General features: G+C 49.0%; 1 protein-coding gene across 2 annotated transcripts in view; it reads left to right on the top strand.

Annotated features, from left to right (window-relative positions):
• Positions 1–23,099, top strand: part of ARHGEF5 (Rho guanine nucleotide exchange factor 5) — a 40,445-nt gene extending 17,346 nt beyond the window's left edge. For both annotated transcript variants that reach the window (XM_019544223.1, XM_019544222.1), the window contains exons 2-15: positions 1,036–4,600; positions 8,045–8,096; positions 8,983–9,047; positions 9,350–9,612; positions 10,656–10,816; positions 12,432–12,584; positions 15,153–15,282; positions 16,227–16,301; positions 16,836–16,925; positions 17,448–17,602; positions 19,668–19,829; positions 20,383–20,453; positions 20,904–21,008; positions 21,300–23,099. In XM_019544223.1, coding sequence (XP_019399768.1) covers positions 1,048–4,600; positions 8,045–8,096; positions 8,983–9,047; positions 9,350–9,612; positions 10,656–10,816; positions 12,432–12,584; positions 15,153–15,282; positions 16,227–16,301; positions 16,836–16,925; positions 17,448–17,602; positions 19,668–19,829; positions 20,383–20,453; positions 20,904–21,008; positions 21,300–21,454 — 5,190 coding nt within the window. In that variant the 5' untranslated portion in view covers positions 1,036–1,047 and the 3' untranslated portion in view covers positions 21,455–23,099. The remainder of the gene's footprint in view (positions 1–1,035; positions 4,601–8,044; positions 8,097–8,982; positions 9,048–9,349; positions 9,613–10,655; positions 10,817–12,431; positions 12,585–15,152; positions 15,283–16,226; positions 16,302–16,835; positions 16,926–17,447; positions 17,603–19,667; positions 19,830–20,382; positions 20,454–20,903; positions 21,009–21,299) is intronic.
• Positions 23,100–23,509: the final 410 nt, after the last annotated feature.

The following is a 23,509-nucleotide window of genomic DNA, read 5'->3' as shown; positions in this document are numbered from 1 at the left end:
ACATGTGTGAGGATGTTGCTCTGACACACTGTAATCACAGTGCTTCAGAGCAGACCGATTAATTGATTAATGGAGTCTGCTGGAACGTGCTAATTAGTGCATTCCAGCAGCCTCTACGTCTCATGTATTCATCCTCCCTGCACTTCAAAATGGCGATGTGGGTGCTTTAACTAAAACTTGTTCAGAGTCATCATTTTGAAGTGTGGGACACTGAATAAACAAGGTAGGGTGCTCTAATTAATGTGGGTGCTCTAATTAATGAGAGTACCCCCCTCCCACCTCCAGAGCATGTGTAAAGATGCCCATGATGACTAAATAATTCCTTCCTGCTCTTTGCAGTCAAGGTCTTGTACAGTCTGAAGGATGGTTGAGTGCCTTTTCAGCTCTTGGAGAAGCTCTTACATTCTTTCCTCATATTAATTCATCCCTGTGATGTTCTATGGACAGGGCCAGTTTCTAAGTAAATTGCACATATACTCACAGCACTATGAGTCAAGCCCTCATCCCTCAGTTCCAAAAGCCTGAATCTCTCTTGGCTGAGCTGCAGGAGAGCTTCTTAGTCAGTGGTAGTAACGGGTCCTTTACCTGTTCTTTAAGCCAGCCACCACAGGGTGGTAATGCACACAAATAGAAAGCCAAGTAAAGACCATTGGTCATTTTGTTCTGTGAACACCCACCTGTTTGTTGGCTTCCGGTGTTGAGAGGACCAGAACCAACCCCCAGGTTCTCCAGGGTGGACCATAAGAGAAGGGACCAACAGCTCTCTGCCCAAGAGTCTTTGCTGCTGCAGTCCCAGATAGGACTGACTGCTTTGTTTTGTTGGTTTATCATAAATTGAACTCAAATCTAATTTGTTTTGGACCCCCACCCTTAATGCTTCTCTTTCCCAACTATTTCCTTTATGTGGGGGTACAAGTTTGTTTTCCCCCTGCCCCTAACTACAGTAACTTCTAAGTTTTAAAGATTTTGGGGCCAGTCAGCTCAATTTCCAGCAAAGCTACTTGATGATACCAAATGTGTGTTTCTTGTTCACAGCATGTCTCACTGATGGAGTCTGAAGAGACCAGTGAGGGTGGCCTGGCTTCCCCAGGAACCAGCAGCCCCAGCAAAGAAAGCCCTGAACCTCTGCCATCCGGAAGGGGACAACATGCCACCACTGAGTCTGGGCTTTCTGCCTCTGCCCTCATTCCCCAGGACCCTGTGAGCCTCCTTTCTGCTGAGGAAGCAGCAGAGATGTGGGACAGATCCCCCAACCCTGTGGAAGAAGTGCCAGCAGAGCTGGAACCAGAGGAGGGAGATGTCAGGCACTGGGAAGAGCTCCTGGAGCGGGAGAGAAATCCTACAGTACTAGAGATGACTCCACTGGAGAAAGAGAAATGGGTCCAGCCTTTGAACTCTGACCAGGGAAAATTAGTGCACCCTGAAAGCAGCGAGTATTCTTCCTCTCCCAACCCAGTTGTGGGGGTGCCAAGCCCCACCCTAGACACCCATGTTAAATGTCCTCAGGACCAGGACCAGGCACAGGCCTGGGCATCTCTTGATGCTGTCCCCCAGGTACAGCATGAGGAAAGCTCTGCGGCAGAAACTGTTTGTGATCAGAGGGAACCAGCCACCAAACGTTTCCTGGTGTGTAAGACCATTTCAGAGGGTTGTTACAAGACTGAGCCTTTGCATGATGGTATTATGAGGGAGCCCCTGAAACAGACAGAGGCCGTAAGTGGGATCTGCAATGATCCTTTACCAAGGGCAAAAGATGCGATAGGTGAGGACCCTTTTCCTGGGACAGAGACCGTGGGCAGGATGACACCCAAGCCTTGTATGGATAATGGTGACAAGGGCCAGGAATTCCAGGGAGGGGAAGATCCTTCTTCTCCACATCATCCACCTCATACTTTCTCGGGGAACAGCCAGGGAAAGACACAATTGACTGGGGAAAACATAGAAGGAGAGATGTCCCTATCCCCCTGTGAGAAAGGGAGCAATTCTTCAATCTCAGATCAGGGAATGGAAATGGTTTCTAAGCAAAGTCCCTCTGGTCCTATAGAACCCTGCCCCCAAAAGGAGGAGGAAGATCATGGTAGAGTAGGAGGCAGTAATACTGAATCACCAAGGCAAAGCATCTCCCAGGCAAGGACTGCTGCAGAAAATATGGAAGAGGTGGATGAGTCCCAGCATGAGGAGCCAGAGCAGGGGGAGATGAAAGAGGAGCCTGAACTGAAGCAGGCAGAGCTGCAGGAGCAAATGCTGGGAGAGGAAGAGCAGCCTGATATGGACTCACCAGAACAGGAGTTGGAAAATGAGGAGGATGGGGGATGGAATAACGTGGGACAGGAGCCAGGGGGGGAAACAGTGGAGACAGAGGCTCCATTGCAAGTATTGAGTCCAAGGACACATTTAGTCTCCCAGCCCAAAGTGGATCTCCACAGTTTGGGAGACAGCATTTCTTTGGCTGAGGGGATAGGACCAGCCCTTCCTTCTGAGGAACGTGTCTCCCAGGGGCAGCCCCTGGGTGAGGATATATTGCCAAAGGCCTGTGCACAAGCCCAGCCACCTGAAGAGGTGATGTCTTGTGATCTGAGCCCCATGAGCAGGAGTCCCCTGACACATTCCCACACCTGCCACATCTCTGAGCAACTGGAAGGCCCGGGGATCTCTGGCACTTCTAGCTGCATTTCTATTAGCAGCCAAGACTGTGGAGAAACCACTCAGGATGACAGAACCAGCAACAGCAAGGACTGTCACTGCAATGGAGACAGGTCAGACCAGGGCGTTGCTGATGGAGGAGATATGCCCTTCAGTGGAGAACCAGTATCCCCCAGAGATGCAGAGAATCTGGACACTCCCAGGCCCATGCATCTTTTTTCTGTTGCTAAAAAGGTAGAGTCACCTGGCCCTACAGATCTCCATCTTGTTGCAGAAAGCCCAGAGATTCCCAGACATCAGGATCTCACTCCAGCCTCACCCTCAGATCTCAGCGTGGTAGCAGCACCCACTGATCTAACTCAGGAGGATGGTGAGAAAAGAGCTGACCAAACAAAGCAGGAGATGACTAAGCAGGCTTCCTGTCTGCTGGACATGGTGCCTGGTGAAGGAGCCTCAGCATCTGCCAGCACAGTAGGTGCCCAGACTCCCCAGAGACTGGTTACCTCTGACGAAGCCCTTCACGAAGAGCCTGGCACTCAACCTTCCTTCTTCACAGCTTCCAGACATCCCCCTTCTGGGCAGAGCCCGACCAAGGATGGCGAGTACACAGAACCCACCCCTTCCCCTGCAGATTCGGTACCCCAAACACTAGACGGGGCTCCTGCACCATTGACCTATCAGGAAAACCTCCAGCAGCACCAAAAGTCACACTCCAGAAGCTTTGTTTTCCAGGGAAAGGAAACAGGAGCAAACGTGGATCATGCAGTACAACATAGCCCTTCACTAAATCAGTCTCATTCGAGCCCGGACTTAGAAGAGGCTATATCCAGGAACCTCGAGGCCCCAAACACTGTCTTCCAGCCCTCTGAAGAAACAGTGGTCTTTTCCATGGACCAGCAAGGGCAGCCACCATCTCCAGTGCATGACACCAGCCTTCCCCTAGCTCCTGACCCTGATGTTACCCCACTTCCCCAGCCTCCATCCCCTGTGACTGACTCTACCCAGTCCTCAGCCCTTGAGTCTGATACCAGCCCCCCCGCCCTTATACTTGACACTGACCCACCATTGCTTCCCATACCCAGGTCCAATCCATCTCTAGCCTATATACCAGACTGTGACCACTTACCAAGCACTGATCCCAGTGCCAGTCACCCCATGCAAACTGTAGTCTCTGTGCCTGAGGACAATAACCTTGGTTCGGCTTCTGACTCCAACAGAGATGATGGAGTGGAGAAGCAGCCCCTCATGACCAAGAAAGAGGAGATGATGAAGCTCCATCAAGATTTCAGGGACGCAAGGACACAGGATGTGGGGGACACCAGTGACTTGCAGGCAAGCCTTTTGGCTAGGAACTCGGATTTTCCAGTGTGTGGAAATGAGGTCTCAGAGGTGTGCTCTGATGACAGCCATGCAGCAGTGGAGATGCACGATGGAAAATCCCCCCCAGACCGTGTCCCCACAGCCTTGCCGAGAGCCCAGAGAACACCTACAGACTCTCTGCCCAGAAATTTGGTACAACCACTTCCAGCCCTAGCATTCACCAACCCCATCCATTTTCTCCAGTTCAGCCCTCGATCCCCACCAACTGTCAGGACCCTATACCAACAAAAACCAGTCACAGAGGAGCAACTGTGGGACCAACAACTGGCTAGCGCCACTGGAAAAGATACCAGGAGCACTCCCACTCCTGCTGCCATTATGAAGATAGGAGAGGGTATGAGGCCATGCAGACATAGGCTGGTCGGGCAGGGAGAGTTGCTCCCCTTACCAGCTCAGCAGGTGGCGGAAGTGACTAGGCACATGCCCTTGGAAAAGTCATCGAGTTGTCCAGAAAAAAAAGTCATCAAGGTAGAGGTGCCAGAGCAGAAAGCCTTGGTTAAACTCCGAGCAAAAAGCAAAGACTGGCACCGGCAGGGCCTGAAGCGGGTCTCGGGACTGACAGACAGCTTGCATCATGGTGAGTTTCCTCTTCCTTCTCTTCCCAAATTTGCCCCCCAAATTCTAATCCCAGTTTGAAACAGTTGTGAGGGGTTGAGAGCACCTATCAAAAATGTTTGGCTGACTTCACCATCAGTATTACCCTCACACAGCTGTGCAAGTGCATCCCAGTCCTGCCCTATCACCCTGTGCTAGCCCAGTCCAGGGTTCCCCACAGCTCTGTTAGTGCTCCCCAGCCCTGCCCTCTCCCTTCTACCACCAACCCTGCTCTCTGGTCTGAGCTGCAAACACCAGCTGCACACGCAGCTCCTATTCATCTCTACCCGTTCTCTGTCCAACATATCCTCCCACTCTCCCTTCCCTGCTTTCTTCACTTCCTTCTTCCCACGCCTGCCCACAGTCAGAGCTCTGGCCCTGTTCCTTTATATGCAGTCCTCCTGCTCCTGCTTCACAGGAGATCCTCATATGAAATGTGGATTCTCATCACATCATTTACTGCCACCGGGTGGCCATACCATTTCACTGCAGTCAGAGCAGTAGGCCAATGTTAAGGAAATACACGTTTCTCTCACTTTATGCTGTAATGTGTTCCTAGAAAATGATGCATAACTTGAATTTGCATAAAGGGAACCCACTTTACAATGTGACAGATAGGGATAGTTCCAAGACCTCAGCTGTACTGACCCCCAGCCCCATTTTGTCACTTTTACAAGACAATTTTGGTACTTACCAACAGCAGACAGTACACACAAGCACAGCTGCAGTGCCAGAAGTGTGCACCACCTCCCCTAAGCAGTGGCTGCAGATGCTGCTGCCAGGCGGCTTCATGGCTCCCGGGGCGCGGTGCTGATGGGCCAAGCTGCAGGGGCCAGTGCTCCAGCCTGGCCCAGGCACCACTTCCCAGCTCAGCCCCCACTCCTCCCTGCCAAAATAATTTTTTCTTCCTCTGCTTGTGGTGTCACTGCCACAATGCACCACGCAACGCAGCTGACTGCTGGCTTCCATCACACTGATCGCATAAGAGTGAATTTACCTCACATATAATGAATTTTTGGCATAAAAAAGGTCATTGCATAAGAGCGAATTCGTACATACAGAACCTGCAGAAAGCAAGAGAAACCTGTAGTGCACATGCTTCCTAACAGTAAGAGCAATACAGCTGGTGAGATTTCAGATATCCTGTCCTGCATGCTGTTGCCTTTCACAGATGGTCTGAGAGCTGTTTAGTGTGATCTGGGTCCCTTCAGGTCTCATACTGAGTCTATGAAGGGATGTTTCACAAGAGTACGGTTTGAGACGCATCAGAACATTGATCTATCATAGCTTGAGCCCTGATTTGGGCAGAGACTACAAACTCATGACTTAATTTCAAGTCTAAATCTTCCAACATCCCAGTAGCCCAGTAGGGCTCAATCTCTTGGCTCAACCAGCCAAAGGAGTGCCCCAGAGCCCATCTGCAGGCCAGATTGGGCGCTAGTGCCTGGCACAACTCTTTTCCTGCCCGTCGCATCAGGATTGAATCCTAGGGAGCTAGTGCCGCTCACTTCCACCCTTTGTGCCAAGATTGGATCCTGAGGGGCTGGCACCGCCCTCTCCCAGCCCCCCACACTGAGATTGGGCCTTGGGGCTCAGTGCTCCAACTGGTTCTGCGCATTGGGATCAGGTGCCGGACCCAGTGTTCAGGCCCTAAAGCGCCCTGTGGATCTGGAGATCTGGCATCAGGGGAGCAGAGCTACTGCTGCCAGGTGATGCAGTATAATTGGCCAGATCTTGAGCAGCTTTGCACTAGCCAATAGGGTATCTATCTTGTCTGCGGGAGGATGTGTGACCATTGCCGTTATCTTATAGAACCAGATGTTTTGGCTGTGTGAAATTCATAGCTTGCTGGACGAATCTTTTTCCCCCTCAATTCATTTTGTATTTTTTCTTTCACATTCCGCAGGCATTGGGATTCAGGGAAATGACCATACATTTGAACCAAAATGGCTTCAAATATTGCAGACTCATCAATTTTTATCTTTGAAATGGAAGGAGCAACAAAAGTCTCCTCCCCCAGCCTCATGCACTACACTCTTTTGAGTTCTCTGCTTATTCACCTTTACTCTGCGCCCACTTTCCTCAGAATTTAGTGAAGTCTCTAGCACAGCTGTACCAAAGAGGCAAATGTTTCCCCCATTTTAAAGAGGGAGAAACTGACTCAAAGAGTGCATGTGTACGTGCATGCATGCAGTTTCCAGGTAGGTCACCGCTGTGGGTTGCATGTAGATCAGTAGAGATACTGGTTTTCTCCAATTAAAAAAAAATCCACAAATTTCAAATTAAAAAAAGTAACACAAAATCAACATTTTTCCATGATTAAAATGAAACACCACTATATATATAGTGTGCAAGCCTAGCCACCTGAAGAAGTAATGTCCAGAGACCTGAACTCCATGAGAAGGAGTCCCCTGACACATTCCCACACCTGCCACACACACGTGTGTGTGTGTTATAGTCATGATTCATTTTAATCATGGAAAAATTTAGGTTTTGGGATACTATTTTTAATCTGAAAATGGGGAATTTTTTTATCAGAGAAAACCAGGATCACTGCAGATCACACAGCTTCTCATGAGGCAGATGATCCACCTCTGGCAGTGGCTTATCAGTGCAGCTACACAAGCTGTTGTATTGGTGCATCTCCAGAATCCAAGGGTGAACATTGCTGTTCTGCCCACCCAACCCCCTTTTCCCCTGATGCTGATTTGAGTCAACAGGGGCAACCAAAGATCCCAAAAGGGATGATGGGGTAAATGGCAAGGGTGTTTGCCCCTGGGTGCCAGAGGCATGCTGACTAGTCCTGCATGCTGCAGTTTAACCTCTCACAAGCTGTACATGGCCCTCAGGCCACTGGTTGGACATCTCTGCACTAGACCCGCAGGCCTGCAAGTCTGCATGAACCATTTTTGAGAAGTGTTGAGGACTCACGTCCATAGTTAGTCCTCATGGGAAGCCTGTGGGAAGTCAGTATCTCTAAACATCAAACCTAAGAAGTAACTATTTCTACTGGGGCTCCAGTTTTTGTTTGCCCACCAAAACCAGTCTCTGGCTAGTGATTTGGCCTTCCTGGTAGTCAGGCAATCAAAGCCCACAATGGCCAGAGTCCCTACAGCTTCCCTTCATTTGTTGGGCTGTAGATGTGTCTTTCATAATGCTTAGTCAGTGAGCCTTGTGTGCATGTAGGTGCTAAGGATTATTAAAGCCAGGAAGTTTCAGAGCCAATGAGCTCCAGCTGAGTGGAGAAGCCTCGCTCTTTGAAGTAAAAGCTGTAGCTGGGCAACTCATGTTTCATTTGACCACCTGCTGCAAATCAAGCAAGTTGTGAACCATCTGGATATGAATGATCCTGCTTCCACTGTATTACCTGGGCTGGGCCATGTTGCTCTGCTTGTCTGGCTTGCAGCAACCTCTCTTGTCTTTTCAGAGGAGGAAGCACACAGAGTCCAGCCAGTCATCTCAGAAACGGTTCTACTCCGGTGAGTCTTCCATAGGCCTCTGTGCTTCAAGAAGCTGTCCCCTTAGACCGGGGTGGGCAATTTTTTGAGCCCAAGGGCCACTTAGGGAGTTTTGATGAGCTGTTGTGGACTGGGTCAGTATCCCATGCCCCTGCCACTACAACGCACCAAAACTCACTAAGTGGCTGTGCTCTGTGCTTGGCCAGGTGGCTGGGTCAGAGCTGTGGGTGTGTGGGCAGTGGCATTCAGGAGCAGGACATGTGAGCAATTCTGGGATTGTGGGGTGGTGACAGCGTGGGGCTGGGACTCAAGGCAGAGCTATGATCTGCTCCCCCCTACCCCTGCCCACCAAACTGGTGCCTATTGCAGGGATGTGCAGGGAGTGGATTGCAGCTCTGCTCTGGGTCCCAGCCCCATGCTGTCATGGCCCCACAATCCCAGCCCCGTTTGCCCATCCTACACCACTCCCCACACACCCACAGCCCCATCCCAGCTGCCAGGCTGTGAGACCTGCTCATGTGGGTCCCAGCCACTAGTGGTGGGTTCAGGGCAGATGATCTGGAGTGCCCAAGAAGCAGGGCTGGGTCCAGCAGCAGCTGGAAGGAGCTGCTGCTGCTGGGGCTACTGGGAAGCAAGTCCGGCTGCCACGCCACCCCATTCCCACTGTGCGCCTCAGGGTAGCAGGACCGACTGCGTGCACTACAACCTGGGCTGCCCTCCACACCCAAGAAATAATTGAAGCAATTATGGCCTGGGCAGTCACAGTAAGGAATGCAGACCCCAAGACTGGCAGAATGAGACCTGGTTGTATCAGACAAGTTACTGACATCTGGATAAGTCACACCCCATGCAGCATTTCTCCCTGTGTCTTGCCCCTTTGCTTACTAAATCTTCTCTTCCCCGACAGGGAGAAGAAACCCATAGACACAAGGGAGCAGTTCAGGCACCGACATTCAAAACTGATCAACTCCTGTAAGTACCTCCTGCCTAAGTGCTGGGGCTGAAAACCCCAGTGAGCTTAATTGATAGAGGCTCCAGGGCCTCTTATTAGAGGGGAGTGAACAGAGAAGGCAATATAATGTGTACCCTGCAATGTGATCAGAGATGTGGTGAGTTATGCTGGTGACGGGAGCATTTCAAACAGCACAGGCCTAGACATGTTCATCTGTTAGACTAAGAGACAGTAGTAGAAAGCTCTCCTCATAGGGAGATTAGAGGGAAGGGGGGAAGTCTCTGTTTTAGTGTGTATGTGACTTGCAGCTGTCTCTCCACAGCAAAGTTACTCTACCAGGAGTACAGTGATGTGGCTCTGAACAAAGCAATTCAGAGCCAGAAGAGAGCAGATTCTTTGGCAGAGGACATAGAACTGAGCTCTCCCAACTCCCCAAGGTTACGGAGGAAAGTGCTCTCTCCACAGGACTCGTATCTGCAGCGCCTCTCTGTTTCGTCCAATGCATCTCTCTGGCAGGACATCCCCATGGTTCGAGGGAGCAGGATGCTAATGAACATGTCCCGTGAAGATCAGAAGCTACAAGAGGTATGGGAGGAAGGCTGGAGACAGGTGGATGGGGAAATTTGCCAGGTAGGGCATCGCAGGGAGATGGATGCATTGGATAGCAGGAATACATGATGCAGGAATGAAGATGGACTAATACAGGTAGCACTGCAGAGAAGGAGAAATGGTCAGTTGTGTGTGTTAAGGACAAAGGGAGGTTTGGTACCAAAGTGTGTGAGCTTAAAAGAATTTAGTGGAGTGAGGAGAAGGTGCATCAAAGGATGAGGGACAGGTTGGTGGAACACAGAAGCTTGTTTTAAGAAAGCAAAAAGGGGATTGAAGTGGGGATGTAGAAGTATGGTACACAATACAGGAAGGGGAAGAAGTTTGAAAGTAGACCAAGAAGTCAGGGAGGGGAAGGAATCCTAAAACATTGCATAGGCTAACTCACAAGAGGCTGTGATTGCTCTGAAAAGGCATGCAGGAATCCAATGTTGGCTTGTGTGCACACAAAAACCAGAGGACATGGGCAGGAGGATTCAGAGAAGTGGTGCATGGGAGTAGAGAGTACAGGAGGGGAGACAAAAGTATCCTGGGGAAGGGGGGAGAAAAGGATGATTTGGGGGAAATTTGGGTAATCTAATGAAGGAATAAGAGGGATGAGCATAGGGAGGCCTAGGGAGATCTGGAGCCTCATAAGAAAGGGCCATCTGGAAAAAGAGCACAAAGAAAGGGGGAATTTCTGGAGGGGAAAAGGGACCCTGCTCCCCCACAGGCTCATTCTTCCAACCAGTCACATGGATAGATAGTCAGAAAGGACTGACATCCCTGTTTCTCCCTGCTGGCCTGCCTACCCCCGGCCCTCCCTGCCCTCGTTGTTCAAAATGTCCATCTTCTGCCAGTGGTCAGGTAGGGGGACCTTGGCAATCTCTACTTCAGGAATCAACCCACAGCCTATGATGCCAGGCAAGAAGCTTCCAGAGCTCTGCCCCTCCATTGCCCTCTCTTCCCTCATCTCACCCAGATAGTTCCCAGCCAATCTTGCTGTCCTGACATTCTGCTCTTTCCCCTCTTCTTTCCCACAGGCCAAGTTTGAGTTGATCATGTCTGAGGCTTCATACCTTCGCAGTTTGAACGTGGCAGTGGATCACTTCCAACGATCACCTGAGCTCCACGCAGTCCTTTCCAATCAAGAGCGCCAGTGGCTTTTCTCTCGCCTCCAGGATGTGCGTGACGTTAGTGCCAGGTGGGTCCTGATCTTTGGCTTCAAAGGACAGCACCCTCTGTGAAGCACAGGTTGAACCCAGAGAGATGAAACACAGAGATGTAAAATCTGTAGTCCTGTTGTCCTTACTCTGCATGTTCCTCTAGCCACAGGCTGGATGCAGAGGAGAAACAAACATCACCTTTCCTTGCCTTTGTACCACCACAAAAACTTTTATGGTGGCAAAAGCAGAAGTAAATAGATGTTCATACCTTTTGCTGCACTACAAAATGCCCAAATTTGTGGCTGTGATGGATGGTAGCAATTATTTGTACTGCTTTATTGTGATGAGTGTGTATGCTTTATGGTGGGAGAGCCTTGGCAGCCCAGAACTGCCTGCAGTCTCCAGCCATCCAGGGCAAGGCTTCAGGGGATTGAGGGGCCTGATTCTGTACACTCCTGTAGTTTCTGCACAGATTCAGGCCCCTCAAGCCCTGGGAGAGCCTACTGGCTTCTCCTGTTTACCCTGGGATATGCACTCCCAGGGTCTCCAGGGCATGTTTTGGTCAGCAGGGCAAGTCAGGGGTGCTTAACAAGATGTGTCCCTGGGATCTCTGGGGTGTGTCTGAATAAAGAAGGCAAGCTGGGGTACATAGTAAGCAGGAAAAGGCAGGAAGGTGTTCCCAGGATTTGAGGGGCCCAATCCTGTGTGGGAATTCCTGGGCTGCAGAGGACCAGGCCCCTCAAGCTCCAAGAGAACACATCACAGGATCAACAAGTGGGACAGTGGGTGATGTGTTTTGCCCAGCGAAGCAGATCAGCTGTGCTGGGACACATCTATCTATTTCCAGCCATAGACACAAATGTCCCGTCCAACCCAGTCCTGGCCAGGAAGGATCCTTGTCACCTCTTTGGACAAGTGGGTCATTCTAATCTTGATGCTCATTCAGTCCTGAGAATTATGGCATATTTCTAGAACCAGAAATTGCAGAAGAGCAAAGCATCCAGAAGGCCATCAACCATGGCCCAGGTCTGATCTACCGTTAGCTGAAACACATTAGAATCACTGGGATCAAAACCTTAACCTGAACCAAATCCAGCATTAAGCAGACACAAGCCCAAACCAGCACCCACTAAGTCCCAAGGCAGTCTAAAACCCCCAGCCATCATGTGGCAGATCCCACCTTGACTCAATTCAGAATTTACCTTGAATCCAACCTAGTTCTTAGCCCTTTTTTCCCTCCTGCAGAGCTTAATCAACTTTGGAACTTCCTTCTGTTCTCTGCTACATTTTTCCAAAACAGGGTCTTTGCTGTTTTAATCTTTTAGATCCCCTGGCTCCATGGAAGCTGAAAAAAAATCTTTCCTTATTTATTTGTGGTGTTTTTGGATAGCCCCCAGATTTATCCCATGGTAGGGACAAGACCAAACCCAAACCCACACCAAAACAAGCAGCACCACAACCTTGGTTCTGAGACCTGGAAGTGAAGAGAAATGGTGTGCTTAATGTATAAGCCCTGCATTTGGGACTGAGTGTGGAAGATACACATGTCTATGGCAACAAGGGAAGCCCCCTTGCTTTGTTGAGCGATGCTGTCTACTGCGTGCGTATAACTGTTTCACTTTCCTTTCATGGCAATGCCGGGGGGCTCTGCAGTTTCCTTTTTGACCTGGAAGAGAAGTTCGAGGAGGACATGTTCACCTTCCATGTGTGTGATGTGGCCCTGAGGCATGCCCCAGAGTTTCGCCGGGTGTATCTGCCCTACGTGACAAATCAGACTTACCAGGAGCAGACCTTCCAGAGGCTTCTGTAAGAGCACTGCTTGGCTCTCTCCCCAGCCTTTGACCTTTGCTGCATCAATATGTCCCCTTTGTCAGCCAGGAGAGAGCTGAACAGGTGCAGAGTTCCTCCTGGTGTTCACGGACCGGCAGAGGGTCCCCACCATGCCACAGCAGCCGATGTGGGAGAGGGCAGGGCTGTGCAGCCCCATAGCCCTGTCAGTACTGGGCAGAGACGGGCTTATCAGCACCTGGTTCCTTCAGTATCAGAGCTAGGGTTACCATATTTCCAGCTCCAAAAAAGAGGACACATGTCACACGGGGGGAGGGGGGCATTATATGACTGTGGTGGAGGACAGTGATATGTGGGTGCCCTGCCCCTGCCCATTCTCTTGCCCTGCACTCCCAAGCCACAGCCCCCTCCACCAGCCATGCTGCTGCCTCTCACTCCCAACCCACAGACCCCAGCCTTGCCAGTGCCCCTCATTCCCAAACCGCAGTACCCTGCCCCCACAAGGCATGCTGGTGTCTCTTACTCCCAGTCTGCAGCCTCCCCTCATCCCTGCTGGTGCCCCTCACTTCTGACCCGCAACCCCCTGGCGCTGCCAGTGCCCCATGCCCCCAATCCACAGTCCCCCATCTCCCCTGGTGCCCCTCGCTCTCAAGCCACAGCCCTCCCCCATACCCCTGGTGCCCCTTGCTCTCAAGCAGCCCTGTCAGTGCCCTTCACTCCCAACCCCCAGCCCCCTGCTCCCCCCAGCCTTGCCCCCACAAGCACAGGCACTGGCTTCAATGCTGCTGGGCCAGCCATGCAGCTCCCTACTGCCCCTGAAGGTCCCTCCTCCCACCCTGTGTCCCTCACTGGAGGGGCTGGTGGCTCCCCTGCCCTGTTGCAGCCCCAGACATCCCCCCCAACACCCACACCCTGCCCCCTACAGACTTACCTGCACCCAATTGCTTTGCTGCCCCTACCCCCTTGCCTGGCTACATGCTGGCCATGTGTCTGCACACCTTTCCTCCAATTGCCTTGCCCCCAGCCCCAAGCAGCTCCTTGTTAGGGCAAGCCAGGAATAGCCGGGGAAAATGTTAAGGCTGGACATTTGATCATATTTAAAAAAAAAGCTCAGACCAAGATCAGAGGATCTAAAAAGAGGACATTTCTGGGAAATCCCAGACATATGGTAACCCTAATCAGAGCCTCTTCTTGGGGAAGGAGTAGAGGGGCAGCAGCAGGGTCACACCAAACCATCCTGCTGGAGGAGGCAGATACAGTTGGCTAGAGCAGTTTTGGCCAGCCTTTTTGGTAGGCATGCCACAGGTTAAGCCTAACTCCCTCCCTGAGTACCACTTTCATCCCCACCCCACAGAGCCCTCCATACCCAACAGCATTTGCACCATGGGGTGCTGGAATGGAGGCAGGGAAGGTCGAGCTTGCAGCGCTGGCCACACAAAGTGGCATAGGGGAAGAATGCCATTGCAAGAGGAGGTCTCACCACCAAGGGCCAGGCTAGCTTTTCCAGGCCCCGAGGCTGAAAGCAAGGGCTCAAAGTCTTAAAGTTGGCAGCAGCTGCATGGTTAGGGAAGGGTTAACCAGGTTCATGATGGTGACACCTGATGCTTCCTTTCACATCAGACTTAGCTCATATACCTCCATTCTAGCTCCTCCCTTTACTGAGTGTCCAGGGCACTTGTCACACACAGCTGCTGCTTGGGGCGTGTGTGCCATCAGTTGGCCACCCCTGAGCTAGAGGATTCAGTCAATGTGCCCTGTTACAACAGCTGCAGGTGCCACAGCACCCTCTCATGGGGAGGGCCCAGCTGAGTAGTGGATCACTTAGATACTGACCCTCCCCCGGGGGAGGGACCCAGGCTCAAATGAATCTGCCTCACTGTCACCTATCCAGATGCTACCCCTACATAAGATCCAAGTCTCAGTGGAGGCTGCACAAAGGCAGCCTCCTGTCTTCCTCTGGAGAAGGGCCATACCCTAACAGGGTCTGCTCAGCTTCTGTATCTTTCAGTGCTACCTGCTGGGAGAGGCGCAGTCTATCAGGAGGCCAATTTTCTACCATTTCTCCTCTTTCTCCCACTGGGGAAGGCTCAGTTCCAAAGGGAGAGGACATAAGGGTTATTTTTACACATGTTTGTGTTGCAGTGCTGGGCACTTTGTATAAGTAGTGAAATGCACGTCAGTGCTGAGAAAATGGCAGCGGCGTGCTTTTGAACTAAAACACCTCAAAGGTACTTGCTGCCATTTTCTGCGGACTGCCATTTTCTGCATGCTGACATGCATTTCGCAACTTATACAACTGCATGCAGGGCAGTGCAGTTTGCATATGGAGCAAACTTGATTAATTGAGTCCCCTCTGCTGTCCCCGTTGCCTTCCACAGCCACCCTGTTAGGGACTTATTCATAGCAGGGTGAGCCTTTCCCCTGTGCTGAACAGTTTAGGTGCACTGAAACCCACTGACGCCATCTCTCACCCAGGGAGAGTCCCAGCCCAGAGGTGAAAATCAGAGGCCTGTCTCATCACTGAGAGGACTCCCCTTGGTGTTGCGGTGATGCTGCATGGGTCCCATGTTTCTCTTTCTCTGGCAGGAATGGAAATACAGGGTTCCAGCAAGTCCTGGAGAGACTGGAGAGTGACCCAGTGTGCCAGCGCCTCTCCCTCAAATCCTTCCTCATCCTCCCCTTCCAACGCATTACCCGGCTCAAGCTCCTCCTGCAGGTAATAGTGCTGGGAGCACAGGAATCTCAGTCCCTGTACACACCACTGCCTCCTCCCCTACTGCACTGTCTTGCTGCACTCTCAACTGCAGGTCACTGAACAGGCACATTCTCCAAAACCAGGCAACTAAAGAGAGAGGAACTTAGGGCAAGAGGAAGGAAACCAGACTGCACACAGGCCTGCACCTTGCGGTTGTGGCTATTTTTGCTTGGTGCTCTTCTGCCATAGGGTGGTTATGGTGGATGTGCTCACCCACACTGCCTGGATCTGTGGTTTAAAAGTGCATCCTGTGTCTAAAACTAATGACAGAATTTGCATGTGAAAACAGATAAGAGTTAGTGAAGCCTACAAAAGAAGCAGGTTGCTTGGAGGAGGAGGAGGGAGGATTCTCTTCAGTTGTACTCGTTGCTTGCAGGGAGAAGACAGTATTGCCAAAATACCACCAAATGATTTTTGATTTTTGTTGGCTGGCTGCCTGAAACACTACTGGTTTTCCCAACACAGAATTTTTTGGAAAGAAATTCCATGCCTACATGTTATTTTTGTCTCATTTTAGTGGGGAAAAATTAAAGCTTGTGGAATGTCCTTGTTGGAAGGGATTTCCATTGCTTGAATAGCTCCATTTAGAGTCTTGGGGGACTGTACTAACCCCATCTTACAGGTGGTATTGACCAAAAGCAGTTGTGTACGTAGGCCGTACTGTCTTGCTTCATGGCCATTCCCCTGAACATAAAAAATTGCATGTGGTCACCGAGTCTGTTACACCTGCAAAGAGCTTCAGCTTCTTCATTTGGGTTCCTGTCCTCACATCTGTTTCTGATTGTCATCTGCACAATCCCCTCAATCTGTTCACTTCCTCAGATCTGCTGCCCTCCTAATCTCATACCTCAGTCTTTTCTCTACCTCCACTCTGAAGATGATTTTGTGTTTTTTTCCCCCCCCAGAATATATTGAAGAGAACACGGCTTGGCTCTGAGGAAGAGGTGCAGGCCACACAGGCGTATGATGCACTTGAGAAGGTATGAGGCACCAGCCTGTTTTTCTCAGTAATAGCATATCCAGCTGGCAAGGCTAGTTTAGCCACTGCTGCTGGACATGCAGTTCAAGAGGTCCTATATAAGGGCAACTGCACAAGGAACATACTAAAAAGCTCATGGGATTTTCCTGCTCATGGGATAGTGAAACATACTGAGCGCATCTACACATTCCTTAATGCGCCTTAGATACTGCACATATAGTTTACTACTTCCTTAATAAAGGACTAACTAAATGCATAGTACCTAAAGTTACTGTGCATTAGCAGTGGAACATGGTTATTTAGTGGTGCTTACTGCACATTAACTTAATAACACTGTGCAGTAGGCGATTAGCCCGGTTTTTACCGTAACATGCTACTGTGTAGCATTATTAGGCCAATGTACAGTAAGCGTCTCGTGTAGATGCACCCACTGGGAAGCAAAAAAGCAGAACACTGAGGCAGGGGACACCCATCACTGTCTCTGCTGAAGGATTTTAAGCAGGGGATTCCTCACAGAGGTTTTGCTTTTCTACAGCTCATCAAGGACTGCAATGAGAATGTCCAGCGCATGAAGAGCACAGAGGAACTGATCTACCTCAGTCAGAAGATCGAGTTTGAGTGCAAGGTCAGGACCCATCCACCCTGATTTCTACTTTAAATTCTCCCTGCCCCAGTCCACCACTGCTAGCCCTGCCCTGTAACCTCAGTCCAGGCTCTCTCACATATCCCACCCATCCCACACTCTGCTCTTCAGCACCTGAGGAACAAGTATGAACTAGAATGAATAATACTTGAACAGAAAATGGAGTTCAAGTGCAGGGTAAGACTCCCTCCAAGGCCCTCCTTCCCCAGTAATTTGTCCCAACTTCAGTATCTTACTTCTGTGGCAGAAGAGGGAACCATCCCAGTGCCTGACTCTTCCTTTTGCCCGGAAGGGTCGGAGCTGAATCCATACAGCTCCATTCTTCAGTCCTGTACTGGAGTTGGAAGGAAGGAGACTCAGACTGACTTACCCACTGCCAAGTGGGGAGATAAAAGCAAGCTCAAGCCTCATCTCTTACCTCTAGCAAAGGGTTGCAGGTGAACCCCAGCTTCATAGCATAGGTTTCCATGGGGATCTGATGCCAGCACTCATCCTATCTTTCAGATTTTCCCACTGATCTCACAGTCGAGAAGACTGGTGAAATGCGGGGAGCTGACAGCACTGGATTTCAACAGCCTGAGTCCAAAGTGGAAAGTCACCACACGCCCTATATACCTGCACCTCTTCAATGACTGCCTGCTCCTGTCTCGTCCCAAGGAGTGAGTCTCTCAGAATGCATCTCTTACCAGCTGCTCTCATCTCTGGTCCAGATGTTGGTGAGGCAGGATCCTTCTCTGTTGTCTCAGCTTGCCAGCCAGTAGATGGCAACCTTAGCTAGCTACATTTCTCAAGTTAGCAAGCCCACATTATGTAACAGAAGCAAGCTTTACAACATGCTGCCCAGTGGTGTAGTTCTGTAGTCCATTCCACTCTGCAACATCCTCCTTCTGTTTACCCCCCAAGCCCTCAATCTTTAAGGTGCAAATACACATGTAAGAGTGTGACTGCATGCAGGCTGAGTTTTACTCAAGAGCTAAAAGAGTTCTCACCCTGGTTTTGATTGCATGACTGGAAAACCAGCAGTCCACTGGCATAGTAAGAAACTGAAACTCAAGTAGTTGGTGGGAAGACCTTTTCATCCCCCTTTTAAAAATTAGAAAGGTCAAAAATTTTTGCAGGCGATATCTTTTATTGGATGCAGTGCATGGTTGGGATACATTAAAAAAATGTTGTCCAAGTTTAGTGGGCTATAGATTGTGGCTGTGTTGGTCTAAGGCAGGGGTTCTTAACCTTTTTTGTGCCATGGACCCCTTTGGCAGTCTGAAGCCTATGGACCCCTTCTCAGAATAATGAGCGTCTGTAGACAGGAAGACTACAATCATGTGCGATCTAGCGGCGGGTCTAATAACTACCATAATTTCAAAGTAGTGAGGAGTGTAAACGATATTTTGAGATATCTGCAACAACTGTAATGTGATATGAAAATATCTGTGATTTCTATTGGTGACAAAGTCACAGGTACTGCTAATACTACTGTGGTTTGTTGCCTACATTCATAATTGAAGGAAATGCTAAATTTCAGTTAGAGGTTAATGAAAATAAAGATATAATTTTTTTTTTCCCATCCAAGTTCACAGACCCCCTGAAATCTATCCACAGACCCCTTGGGGGTCTGTGGACCCCAGGTTAAGAACCCCTGGTCTAAGGACATAGATAGACAAGATCCTTTGGGTAAATCTGATATTTTTTATTAGACCAGCTCAAATGGTTGGAAAAATTCTTTTGGGTATAAATAACCTTCCTCAGGCTGAGGAAGCATCTGCATTCAGTGTGTGCTCTTCCTGGATAGACTGACTTTCTTGCATGCATACCAGCCTCTGGCTTCTTTACTATTCATTCCATCCAGGAAGTGCACACACTGACTGCAGATCCTTTTTCAACCTGACAAAGTGTGTTTATACCTGAAAGCTTGCAAAGAAGAATTTTTCCAGTTGTTTGAGCTGGTCTAATAAAAGATACCAAATTTACCTGTTCATCAGAGCACCCCAAGGGATGACAAGGTCAGATAGTCACAAACTCCTCCAAGACCATTTCAGGCTGGATACAAGGAAAAACTTGTTTACTGTCCAAGCCCCCAAGGGCTGGAATAGACTGCTTCCGGAGGCGGTGCAAGCACCTGCTCTGGACTCTTTTAAGAAACATTTGGATGCTTATCTTGCTGGATCCGTTGACCCTAACTGACTTCCTGCCCCTGGGGTAGGGGGCTGGACTCAGTGATTTTCCAAGGTCCCTTCCAGCTCTAATGTCTATGAAATCTGTGAAATCTTGTCTGTAAATTTAATGCATTCTTCTTCAGGTCAGTTGCACTCTTCTGGAAGTCATTCTTTAGAAAGGTCAAGCTATTTCACAGGCATGAACACATGACAGAGACGCTGTCAAAAGACTTCAGCAATTTTGGCCCTTTCATACACGTAATCACACAAGGCTGAAAAACAACCTCCCCCCCCCAGCACAAAACAAAAACCTCCTCCCCTTCAAACTCCACCCCAAATCACAGCAACCACTTCCTCTTCCTATTCTCTGTTTCTCCAAGGAGACTTTCTAAAAGACAGTGGAAGATGAGGCTTGGTATACCCAACATGAAGGAAGGACAGGAGGACTTCGGGGGGGGCGGGGGGGGAATTTGTTTTTTTTTTTCCATTTATGATTCTAAGCCACCCCAATTTTTAGATCCTTTATAGGTTGCACAAAGCTAAAGCAGACTGTTATCCTGTCTTCATGCAGGGGTGGGCGCTTTGTGGTGTTCGACCATGCTGCATTCTCAGACGTGCGCGGGGAGAAGTGCGAGGTGAAGCTGCATGGAACAAACAAGAATGTTTTCCGTCTCTTCCTGCTTCAGAACAACCAGGGGAAGAGAGTGGAATTCCTCTTCCGCACGGAGACACAGTAAGAGCCAGAAACTGCCCTGGCCGAGACCCAACACCACCTGCAGTAACTGCTGCAGCTGCTAAAGCACAGTATCCCTCAGCTGCATGGCCAGGCAAGCCCAACAGCATCTGCTGGGGGCAGCAGTCTATGGAGAGACAAGCTTAGAGTTGCAAGCGTTACACCCTACTTCCCAGATATCCGCTTGCCAAACACCTCAAACCCATCCTAGTGCCCTGTTGTCCTAAACCCTTAATCCCCTCAATGGAAGTATCCGTCTCCTTCCCATCTTGAAACTCCATCCCACAACTGCCAAGCCAGCCATTTACACATCTCTAGCTCTTAAGACTTCATCTGGGACATCAGCCCCCCAACAGAACATAGAAAGTGACTCCTGGACTCCCAAAACACTTTCAACCTCCTCCTTCCGTATCTTTCATTTTGCCTTATTCTCTCTTATCACTTCCCTCAAGAGTCAGTGGCAGGTCTCTCAGAACATTTCCCACCCAATCTTGCTAAATGTTGCTGGCAGTTCCCCTCTGCCTGCTTAACACCTGCATTTTGGATCTTCCAGCAGTGAGAAGCTGCGGTGGATCTCTGTCCTGGCCCCGCCACGAGGAGAACCTGATCTCTTAGAAAGCCCAGGTGAGACTGCAGGGGTGGTAGTGGTTTGGGGTGGTGGGAGACAGCTTGGGGAGCAAGTGCTGTAAGGTGGATTACACAAAAGGGTTGCGGGGGAAAAAAAAAGACCAAACACAGGAGTGAATCTGAAGAAGCCCATCAACCCTCCACTTTATTTCAAACATGTAAAGCTTGTGACCTGCTTGGGCTTCCCCCCTTCCCCAGGTACTGCCGCTTAGGCACTGCTGCCTTACAACCTCAGGTTCTCACTGTGGCATGTTGCCTGACAGAACCACTTTTCCACCACCTCTCCTGCAGGTGCTGTGTCCAACCCCAATGATGTCTTCCCCTATCCCTCAGGGGATGTGTGGTCCCTACTCTCGGTTCCATCACCCTATAACTGATTCTGTCTCTGACCCTCATGGTCATCCTCACCCTTCTAGTGTCATTACAGTCTCTCCCCTTGTCTCTTAGATGCACCCCAGGTTCAATGCCTGAGGGCATACAAAGCCAGGGAGAATGATGAGCTGTCCCTAGAGAAAGCCGATATCATCATGCTTATGCAGAACAGCAATGACGGTGAGTGGAACGAGCTTCAACCATCTTGATGAAGGGAGTGTGAGCAGAGTTTTAGTGCAATAGCTTTTAATCTGTGCAAAAGATGAGGAAGGAGTCTTTCCTCTCAGAAACTCTCTGTACCCTGACTATGGGATTGAAAAAGGAGTCTCTTTTTTCTTTACTTGGGTCCTTACCTAGTCATAGGCCATTTAACATAGAGGGTTTCTTTTCTTAGTCTATTGGTAGGGGAAGAAAAAAAATCTAAGCAAACTGACCGAATAACACCCCTTTGTCTGCTCTCCACCCTTGCAGGTTGGATGGAAGGAATAAGACTTTCAGATGGAGAGAGAGGCTGGTTCCCCTCAGACTACGTGGAGGGGATATCCAGCAAACATGTGCGGCAGAAGAACCTGAAAGAGGAACAGCGTGTGAAGAATGCCAAGCAGCAGGTCTTCTGCCAGAAATAAGTCTCCTTTTCCCATACAGACCCCTACCATCTCCAGCACATGGAGAAGCCATGTTTCCTTAGTACGCTTCAGAACACATGTGCACTTTTGCCAAGATTGAAAGTCAGCGTTAGTTGCATCAAAGTGCTATTACCAAAGAAAGAAGGAACGCTTGTGAGGAGAAAAAAAAATTATATATATGTATAAAGATATCACTTCCTTTGGGTCATCAGGACTACAGAAGCAGTAGAAGAGGGGGAAGGGAAAGGCTGCACATATTGCTTACATTGTGCCAAGATGGACTGTAATCAAAGAAACAAAGGACTGCCTGAGTCAGGACTCCTGGAAACCTATTCCAAGCATTGCTACTGACAAGAGGCATGACCTTAGGCAAGTCATCTGAGAACTCTGCCTCAGTTTCCCCGTCTGTAAAATGGGGTCAATACTTACCTACCTCACTGGAGTTTGTGAGGCTAAATTCATTAGTATTTGCAAAGCGTTTTGGAGTTCCTGAAAAGTAAGGGAATATAGAAGTGCAAAGCACACTGTATTTAAGAGTTGGGAAAAGCTTTACATTTTCACCCTCTTTCAGGTCCTTTTAGGTAGTCTTGATTCCCACATGATGCTGCCCACTTTGAACAATGCATCTATGTAATGGGCGAATTTTTCTACTGATGTAAGTAAGTAGGTGCTGTTCTGTTGGCTTGAAACATGTTCTGTGCACTTGTGCCAGTAAGTTTCATTGGCTTGTCATTTGCTGGGTTTTTTTCTGGCCAGCAAGAGGGAGAATTTTTTCCCCCTCTGAGCAGTATTGTTGCCTCCTTTTTGGCGAGATGTTTTTCTTTCATGAAAAAGTTCCAAAATGAAAAGAGAGTTCTGGCTGCTTTACTGAAGATTTCTTGAAGAAGTCTCACTTGCAGGAAGTGCTGACCACCCACCTTCAAAAAGTGAGTCCCTTTAAGGCATCTCAAGTTGGACCAGTGGGTCACTCAAACACTAGTCTTTTTTTTGTTTTAGTTTTAACTCCTTGGCGAAGGCTTTGTTTTTAGGTATTGGTACGTGCCCTGCACAAAATGACCAAGGTTAAGGGAAGTGGAACTGCATTGCACATACATAACCTATGATAGCCGATGCGGTACTCCATGCAACATTTTGCACAATTCATAAGACACATGGAAGTAGTCAGCCACCACAGATTTTCAAAAACTGCACTTTGTCAAGGTTTTATTCCTGTACAGGCTCATCTGGCTCCAAGTACAAGTTTGTATGCTGTCCTGCTTTTCTGCATATTCTGTTTGTGGGTAAACACTGCTTCAACTATACTTTTTTATTTTTTGCTTCTCTGTTAAACAAGAGAATGGGGTTTTGCATTTAATTATGTTAATGCAAAATCAAGACTGAGAATTTAAAACACACCAAAGACAGAAAGCAATATGCGCTTTCTAATGCATTCTAATATGTTTAGAGAGTAATCTACCTTGCTATTTCCGGCTCTTGGTTTTTTGTAGTGCCCTTTCTGCCTTTAAAGATCCTGTTTATAATGTACCAGACACAGCTTGTTCCAGCCTGTGTGTCAGTTGTTTAAGCTGGATTTAAAGAGAGACAGAAAAAAAAATACTTAAGATGCTTTTCAGTCCTAATAAACTCATGCACTTCTCTTATTAATGTATACAATGTTTACTCTTATTTTTCCCTAGTTTTTCTGTGCCTGAAATAATTGCCAACTCTGTGCTAAATCAGAGGAAACACTTTAACAGTACTGTTGCATGCCTAGTTAATGCAGCCCAGGATGTTATTGGCTTTTTTTTTTTTTTTTTTTATATATAACAGGTACACACTTAACTCCTATCCATTTTATGGCCCAGGTCCTTTTCTACCAGTTATTACCCAGTCTGTATTTGTGTATGCGATTATTCCCTCCTAAATGCAGGACTTTGCATTTGTCGTTATGGAATTTAAAGCGATTAATTTCCAACCAATTTTCTAGTTTACCAAGCTCATTTTGAATCCTAATCCTATTCTTTAAAGTGTCTGCAACTCCACCCAACTTGGAATCATCTGCAAATTTGCAAGACA

This window comes from Crocodylus porosus, unplaced genomic scaffold (assembly GCF_001723895.1).
Source record: "Crocodylus porosus isolate Cpor-Errol unplaced genomic scaffold, CroPor_comp1, whole genome shotgun sequence".
NCBI lineage: Eukaryota > Metazoa > Chordata > Crocodylia > Crocodylidae > Crocodylus > Crocodylus porosus.
This window is presented reverse-complemented; position numbering and strand designations above follow the sequence as displayed.